The following is a 9,175-nucleotide window of genomic DNA, read 5'->3' as shown; positions in this document are numbered from 1 at the left end:
GATAGCCCCCCTCCCTTTTTTTTTTTTTTAAATAAAGGAACACTTGGTAATGACCATTAGTTTTTTGCTATCCAGTCGCCAACAGGTTGCTGTAAAGTCCAGCATGGTAAAAAATGCTGGCAAATGCTGGTGTTTTTTTCAAGTTTCTAAAGCTAAAATAGAAATCAAAATCAAATCTGGGTTTCCTTCAATACTATAAAACGCCACAACGCCGAGAATTCATGAAAAACTGAGCTTTTATTTCTTTGAAACGCTTATACAAAACACACTTAAAGTTTAAGGCATATATTGCACAAACTATTGAGCTCATGTATATATAAAAAAACAAAACAACAAAACATGGGTTCTGGGGGGACATCATCAATCCCTCAGTCAAAAGTTTAAGGCACAGACGCCCGTCATACTGCTAACGGTCAGTAACATCATGAACATTTTTGAATGGGCTTGTCAGTGAGGAAATGACAATCTTTGAGATGAATATGTCATTACCAAACTAAAATGCCTTTACCTTGAAAACATTTACATACAAAACAAGTTTTTCCACTTGGAATGTCAAGCATCTAAAACGTACAAAACCATGCTATCTAAAACCTGTTTGTCTAATTCTTTTAACCAGACATCTCCGGAATCACGAGCCACATAGTAGTAGTAAAAAAAAAAAATAATAATAATAATAAAAAAAAAAAATAGTACTTTAATACTTAGTTATCTACGCAAGACCTAATCCTGGCGTGACCTGTGTAAAATGAGGTATACATGCACATCCATTGACAACATGAACAAAACCTGAAAGGAACTGACAGTATTGAGATTCAACGTGAACAAACAGCTAGAAGGAACTGGATTGACATTGAAAAAAAAAAAAAAAAATGAAAGAAAGAAAAAAAAAAAAGTCACCCATCTCTTCGCACATGCAACGTACGTAATGGTACAAACTGGCCATGGTTCAATGACTCTGGTAAACAGGAACCTCACAATTCTGCTACAGTATCTCTATGATGTCGACATTCAGCCGCACAAATATATTGCAGTTAGTCTAAAGACAGTTTCATGGAAACTACGATTTCATGAATGACTGGACATTTCTAAAGCACAGATGAAAAGTGGGGAAAACAAGGAATACGCCTAAATAAACACTCAGCTGTGACATTCAACTTTGGCCAAATAAGTAAGATATGGTCTCACAAGAAGATCAGTCTTGTCAATTGCCTCAGACAAAAGGGTGCCAAAAGTGTAACAGAGCCGCAAGATAAGCATGATGTCATCAAGCTGCTACACTCGACACCATCATCGACTTCACTAACAGACCCACTGTGACCATCCTTTCATTCCGCAAGGCCCTCAAGGACAATACTGTTGGAATGAAGGATAACACTTCGCGCGCACGAGAAAATCCTTTGGCTAAAAAATAAAGACATGGTGACAGTGGAACAAGACATAAATGGTACAGCTTTACTGAAGAAAGTCACAATTTACTCCAGTTAACCCCTACGGGAGGGGGGGAAAAGCCAATGAGGATCATTTGAATTGTAAAAACGAGGACTATGTTGATAGTGTAACATTTAGTAAAAACAAATGCAACCAATGGAACGTGTTTGAATAGCTTTTATACATTCGAGAAAGATTGCTACTGAAGGCGTCGCAAAACGCACGCTACGACTCATATGCACTGAATGGAATGCTCAGAGCGTTGCTAACAGCAGCTGCTTGATTCTAAAGCACTTCGAGAGGAAGTCAAGTCAAACATTTTCCTCACAATGTTTGAATATGAAATAAACAGCGAAATCCACCCGTTTTTATCCATCTCAGCGGGCGGCCATTTTACCACTTGCTGCCGACTGAAAAGTAACATCACATTGTGAACGTCGCATAACCAAACCGAGAAAACGGGTCCAAAACGTGATGATCGTTACCTGAGCCTTTTGGCACTGTGATGTCACTTTCAGTCGACAGAAAGTGGCAAAATGGATGGCCCTCGAGATGGCTGGAAAAAAAAAAAAAAAAAAACGTGTGGATTTTGCTGATTAATTCATATTCCATAAACGCAACAATGTGGGGGCACATACAACATTTTGTAAAGAACATTTTTGATTTGACGTTCCCTTTAAAAAAGAAAAAGAAAACAAAACGGAAAACTTGCTTGAACCAGCAGCTCTTTAAAAAGAAAAATCATACATGTAAAATAAAAGTCCTGTATTTCGCAGGCACAACTCAATGAGGAGTGGTGATTAAATTTGTTCAGTTTTTTTTGTTTGTCTGTCCCACTCTGGCCCAAAAAAAGGTAAGCCCTTGCATTCTACTCACTGTGTGCAGGCCGTGTGTTGCGGGCCCCACACTGTGCTGGTGATGGGCGCCTTCACCACTTGGAGAGGGCTGGGCTGCCTGGCGTCGGCGTGGACCATGCTCCACACGCTGGGCACCACAGCAGAGTTCCTCTGTGAGCCGCCGCCGCCGCCGCCGCCGCCGGCGGTTGCGCTGAGGTGCTGGGAGAGGCCCAGGAGAGGTGCGACATTTGACCTCGGCGCTTTGAGGAGTTGAGACGGAGCCTGGCCGGAGGTAGCCACCGACGAGGGCAGAAGGGGCGGCGACGCCGGCGAGGGAACGGCGAAGGGGAATAGCTGGGATTTGTGGAAGGGCAGGTAAAGCGGGCCTGCGAACGAGGTGACGGTCGGAGTGGGAGGGGCCGGAAGGAGGGTGACGGCTGCTGGTGACGCCTGGCTTGTGGCGGCGATGCAGGTCGGGCCCGGAGCTGGGATCGGCACTGGCCTCGTCAAAGGCACAGGAGGACTATTCGAGGCTGGATCTGGATCGGTAAAATGCTTGTCAGACTTCGGCTGCCCAAACACTGTCACCAAGGTTGGCACGTGGGCTGGGATGAGCTGTGACTGCTTGGGGTCCTTCTCCAGTGGACTCCAAATGACTTTGGGCATGGGCAAGGGGGACAACCTGGGGGCTGAGACCAGGACTGAAGCTGGTGCAGATGGAGCAGAAGACTGAGGAGTTTCTGACGCTCCGGATGCCACGGATACCGCCATCGCCTTCTCCATCAGACTCTGGACTCTGCATGGATCCAAGACTTGCTGGCTGTCTTCAGGAGGAGGCGTGGGGCCCATGTCACTAGCATAAGCGCTACACTGTGAATCCACCGTCTCAGTCTTTACGCTCTCTTTCGGAATGTTGGGTCTCTCCTGGATCAGGTTCAGGTTCTCCTGCTCCGCTGCCCTCTGCAGCGCTGCGTCGACCAGAAGCCTCAGATCACTAAAATCCTGAGTGGGGATGAGCTCGGGCGGCGTCGGGGGAGGGGTGTTGAAGAGGCCGCCGGTTGGGCTCGCTGCTGCTGTTGCCGTGTTAGCTCCTTGCTCCTCTGCCTCCCTCAGCAGTCTTTGCGTGTCAAGCTTCATCAGAGCCTGAACCGAGCCGTCCTTCCCGGGGTAGCCTGCTCCAGTCAGAATAGCGGTGGCCGTGTTGCCGAGGACGCCGAGGTCCAGCGTGGGGGTCGAGCGGATGACAGACGGGCGCTGTTGAGTGGAGCCAGCGGACGAGCGGTTCTCGGGGGAGCTGGCGCCACCGCCGGTGGATGGGTGGCCCTCGCTCTTGCCGATAAACTTGCGGGAGACGGTGAACTTGGTGGGGTCTTTGCCATCTTTTCGCAGCAGGTCAGGCAGGAGGCGGCGGCGTGCATTAATGAACCAGTTACATATCTGAACGAGAAGAATGGGGTGGACATTAATATAAGTGATGACATTGTAGACAGGCGGTTTAACATGGCGGCGGGTTGATTACGATCGGTTTCACTTGCTCTTGAACATGATTCTAATTAAACCATGACACACTATCATTATGCAGCCAAGACTGAGGAGGAGCCCTGTAATGTGAAGCACCACAAACCAGGGAAGAACGGGTTTGCAAAATCACATTGGTCAACACAACGCATAAAAACAACAACTAATATATTTAGAAATGCAGTATTTATGAATTACGGATCAGGTTCACAAACTACAAAATTGTTTTATTCTGAAACGTCAGAGCTATAAATTACAACATGGTAAAATCCATCCAAGTTTTTATACGTCAAAAAGAAAAAAATGAAAATATCTCAAAAACCTGATGTGTTAGAAAAGAAGTAAAGACATTCTTTTAAATCATCAAAAAAACTATTTAGTCACATTGAAATATACTCTCAGTCTCAGCCGATCCCTTTCAGGTGGTATCTGGACCACTTCACACACTGGTGGTCGCTGTTTTTTCTTAGCCATGCGGTGTCATATATGGCAGACATGACCAGACATGACCTCGCTCTCTTTCGTGGTACAACCTTTTTAAGACACATGGCAGTAATGAAGGTCTGTGCTCAAAACATTGAGCCACAAGGAGAAGCTAGCCAAAAGACATTCCAGTGAAAACTTGTGGCTTATGCACATCTTTGTGATGAGATGAGAGGAAATGAAAAAAAACATCTAAGGATTGTTGGGGCAAAATAGTGAAATCTGTGTTGTTGTGCACTTTACAGCAAGTTACACTTTTTAACAAAATAAATTATCTATACAGTAACTCCCCATGAAAATCACAAGTAGTCGTTACCACCTTGCCAAAATATTTAGAATTGTCTACTGGTATAATCTACCGCGCATGTCCTCTCGTCATTTTTGGAACATGTTCGGCATGATCCGCGTTATTGTATCTTAAACGGGATATCAAAATTGACATTTTACTGTTTGTATATAAAAAGTTAGGTCTCTGGGATCCCAAGACGCCCATTAAGCGTGAAATTTATCTGAATCTTTATTTAATCTGCCAATTTTTTTAAAATGTCTCTGAGCAAGTTTTTCAGAATTTTATAGGGATCATTTACAAAATGCTGTCCACGTACAGAGTTTCTCCACCCGTGACTTGACAGCTTGGCCGGGGCGAAGATCTACCACTTTCAAGTGACAGCTGAAATATTAACTTTGTTTGGATCAACATGTAAGCAGAGCTGCACAGAGCTTTGTTGGATGCACATTTTAGCAGTATGAACCCCTGATAACCAAGACATGCAGTCATTTATTGTATGTTAAGCTTGTCAATGTGGTAGCGCAAAGGGGATTTGTGCTTAGGAAATGTGTCTGCCGCATGCACACATCAGGCACAATTATTTACTTGTGTGGTGTGGGCGCTAAGTGATGAAGTGCTGCCTACATGAGTGAATTACAAATTACTATTATCTTCTTGGTTTTACTTTACTTGGGTGCTCATGTGCACTTTTTGTAAGATTCTGGCCTCAACAGAATCCCTAACTTGTCCAACATGTGTTCCATGGTGAGCATTTAATCATTTTCCCGAGACAAGAGCCACCCCCAGAACGCAGTCTAATTCAGCAAGGATACTATATGATGTCGAATAAATAAACAGATTCAAATACATCAACTTGAAATCGGCTTCCTACCTGCAGCACAGAGAGGTTGGTCTGGCTAGACAAACTGAGTTTCTCCTGTTCCGAGGGGTAGGCGTTGAAGCGGTGCTCGTACAGCCAGCTCCTTAGAATCTGCACTGCCTCCTTGGGCAGGTTGCCACGGCGACGGCGCTTCCCGAAGAGTCCCTTTCCTGACAGGTCGAGGGGGGAGCCGTCATCGCTGTCCGACATGGCAGAAGACTGCTCCTGCTCCATGTGACGCTCTTCTTCTCCAGCTGGGAAAAGGTGGCAAGTAGTGAGTCGTGTTCAGGGATACTGCAGCCATTGTTCTCAAATACAAAAAATTGCTCCATTAAAGATGAAACTAATGCTAATGAAATGGCTTTCAATAATCTGGTACCAGCAGCGAACCCTCAATGGGCCTTAAAAGCCTTCTTAAAAGACTTCATTCCGAGCGAGGTCGTTGCGTTTATTGTTGGGAGTTTTTGGGTGGCCAATGGAGGGAATCTCCTCTTCAAAATGGAACATGCCTGATCCCTTGGGGTGGGCCACAGAATGCACTAAATGTCTCTCTCTCTCTCTCTCTGCGGCTGAGTGAAACCTGACCCCCAGGGCAGCGCCTGTCTTCACAAAGGAGATTGTGTGCATATCAACATCACAGTGGCTGCTGGCCCAGGAGTCCATTGACCATACGAGAAAGAAATAAGCCGTTTTCACCTCGTACTGAGGCTCAAACACTGCTACCTTACAAACTTGTTACTATGTGCCTTGTGTGCTAAACCCACAGTAAACATTGTTTTTATAAATCTGCGTTGGAAACCTAATTTTAACTACAACTAATTTGGAGAATCCCTTCGGTTGTAATTGTGTTGTGGTTGTTGTTAACCTACCATATGTGGGCCACAGCCAGGAGTAGGAGCATTTCATTTGGCATGCCACAAATAAAACCCTCATTGGACAACTAAAGTTTACTTCTACTGATTTAGAGTGAAACCTACAGCCTGTGAGCCATACTTGCTAGCATTTGACCCAGACTGCCAGACATTCTAAAAACAAGTAAAACCTAGGGAGGAAATGCTATAGCGATTTAATCTACAAATGCTTTGGATTTAAAACATTCGTGCGTTGCATCACATTTTAATCATCATTGAATTTAGTTTGGGCCCGCTGTCAACTTGATAAAAATAAAAAGTCAGAATTTGGATGAACTTTCGTCCATGCATCCATGGACATCTTTTTCCAAAGCGCTAAAAGTCCAACTAGATGTTCTCTCCTTGGCTACCTCCTGTTGTTGTCGACTCGTTGCGTATCCCAGCTTGCAGCCCGAGCCACATTATCTGCCATTGGTGGCACCTCAATGTCAAAAGACAGACCAAACTTTTTGGGGGTTTTGTTTACAAGCGCACGCTGCTTTCAGATCGGTTCGAGCGCGAGCCGAGTGTCTCTTAAAAGCTTTCTACTGTCCTTATTTATTTATTTTTACATCACAATAATGTTGTAGTCACGTTTGAGAGTCGGTACTGAGTGTTTTATAGCGCGACAAAAAAAAAATCTCAGCATCGCACGAGCCTGTTAGCGGAGACCAACAAGTTTTCATGCTAGCACGTTTTTTTCAAAGACATCCACGTTTGACGGACAGCGTTTTTAAAAAACCGACAGAATTGTATTTTGGGACACAAAGGGGGCAGACGGGGAGCCGCATGTCGCTCGACCAGATGGACACGATGCCTTTAGGCTAGTGGGCTGCCTCGGGAGATAACTAGCTGGCTAGCTGTCCCTCCACAATTAAACACAAACACGCCGCATTGGCTGGCGACGCACGCACACAAAACACGCATTCCATGCTAAACCAACAGCAAAGCCACATATGGGTCACCCGAGAGATTCAGACCCCGTTTGGAATGGAAACTGAGAGATTGCGAAAAGAACACTTACTTCGTTTGAATGCTTTCATTCTTTGTTGATGGCTGGCTCGCTGCTGGAAAGCACGCAGCTGTCCAAGTTGCTTCTGTGGGGAAGCGTGCCCGCGAGACAAACGACGGTTGACACAACAGCACTTTCTTCCCACACGCTCCTTTTCCCTCCCGTCTTCCCCAAACTTAAACGCGTCGCCTTTGTGGTTGTTCCGCGCGCAGAGGTTTGTGCAGACAGCCAGTTCCCATCCCACCGTTTGCTTTCTTGCGAGGATAAATGTTTTCTTTCGGCGTCGCTTGTTCTTTACCTGCACGCAGCAAGCGCAGCTCTTTGCCAATCTTGACAGTCGCCACTGGAATGGTCCCGCCTTATCGACGGCTGTGGGCCAATCACGAGCTTCCGTTTTGCCTCTTTGGCAGTTGTCAACCAATCACGGCGCTCGCCTGGACAACGGCCAGGCTGTGTCATCCAAACTGACGGAAAGACCATTCCATTCAAAATGCAAAACACATGAGATTGAAATGAAAGATTTCAACCGTAAAAAGTCCATTTACTTCCTAAAAATCGCAGGTGTCAACCATTGCTTTTCGAAAGACACATTTATGCTTTGTGGAGGACATGACGTAACATTGAGGCAAATGTTCTTGTTATATAAATTCTAAACGCCGTCTAGACTAATCTATTGTGAAACACGTTGGAGCAGACGTAAACGTGCTAATTGTGTTATCTGCATTAAATACTGGGTTCAAGATAATGACAACGTTTTTTAAAAATAAATAAGTAAACAGTATATGTACCTTTAAATGACGTCCTTTCGCGCCATTGCAGGTGATAGTTTCGATAACAGAGTGCGAGAGAGAAATCACCTAATAGCGTACAAATCTTATTTACTCGCACAAAACCCCCACCCCCACGAAAAACAGCAATGACTGACCTTTTGAGAAAGTAATTCATCATTTTATTGAACCTTATGCCTTTCCATGTTTCATCTGAATAACCTTGAAATTGTATATAAATAGAGCTACAGCATTGTAAACAGTGATACCCATTTATCTAACTTATATACACAGGTTTATTTTAAGAAGCAGGGGGATGCTAATAATTTCAATGTCAAATACATTTTTCCATTTGCACATATACTTTTAGACTGTCATTAACAACAAAGTTAAAAGTTTGTTTTAAAGCACAACAAACTCTCACACACATCCAACGGATTATTATAGCAAAGGGATCAGATTTCTTAAAAGTGCTTGCTTCATGAAACAGGTTTTTGCTACATCATCTCTGTGGTAAGGCAGAGGTTCTGCCCCTCACCCCTCCACATTCATTCCCCAGTAGGACAAAGCAAAGATGCTAATGAACTTGTAAGTCAGTAGGCCTTTGGAATACTGTATGTGAGCGCTTGAGGTAAGCTATACAGAAGATGAACTTTCTTGCTCTATTACAGCGGTTGGCAAATGATTGCAGTCTACATGTATGTAATCACAAATAAAAAGTGTTATCGCTATAAGGACACTGTTCTCAATGTCTGAATGACACAGAGGTACACAGATTGTTTACATGATTGCTTAAATCAGGGATGGGGAAAATTCACTTCGGTTTCCCTCAGTCCCGAATAGATGAACACATGATACAATGATCCCCCCAAAATGTTTGCTGTCATATATTGTCAGCATTTGTGGACAAGATACAATGATCCCCCAAAAATGTTTGCTATAATATATTGTGAGCATTTGTGGATCATCTAGGGCTCGATTTGTTTTTAGAATTTACCTGCGGGCTCGATCAAATACTTTCCCAACCCTGAAAGCGTATTTGGGGCCATTATTAAACAAATATCAAAAGCTTCAATGGGAAGAGCGTACTCCA

The 9,175-nt window shown here is 44.3% G+C and overlaps 1 protein-coding gene across 1 annotated transcript; it reads right to left on the bottom strand.

Moving 5' to 3' along the window:
- Nucleotides 1-218: 218 nt before the first annotated feature.
- Nucleotides 219-7,485, bottom strand: tgif2 (TGFB-induced factor homeobox 2). Its single transcript, XM_086039540.1, has 3 exons — nt 7,328-7,485; nt 5,426-5,667; nt 219-3,701 (listed from the first exon to the last, which is right to left on the bottom strand). The coding sequence occupies exons 1-3, from the start codon at nt 7,344-7,346 to the stop codon at nt 2,301-2,303; spliced, it is 1,662 nt and encodes a 553-aa protein (XP_085895666.1). The 5' UTR covers nt 7,347-7,485; the 3' UTR covers nt 219-2,300.
- Nucleotides 7,486-9,175: the final 1,690 nt, after the last annotated feature.

The sequence above is a fragment of the Filicampus tigris genome, chromosome 9 (genome assembly GCF_054856515.1).
Source record: "Filicampus tigris isolate MCC_2025a chromosome 9, RoL_Ftig_1.0, whole genome shotgun sequence".
In the NCBI taxonomy this organism is placed as follows: Eukaryota; Metazoa; Chordata; class Actinopteri; order Syngnathiformes; family Syngnathidae; genus Filicampus; species Filicampus tigris.
This window is presented reverse-complemented; position numbering and strand designations above follow the sequence as displayed.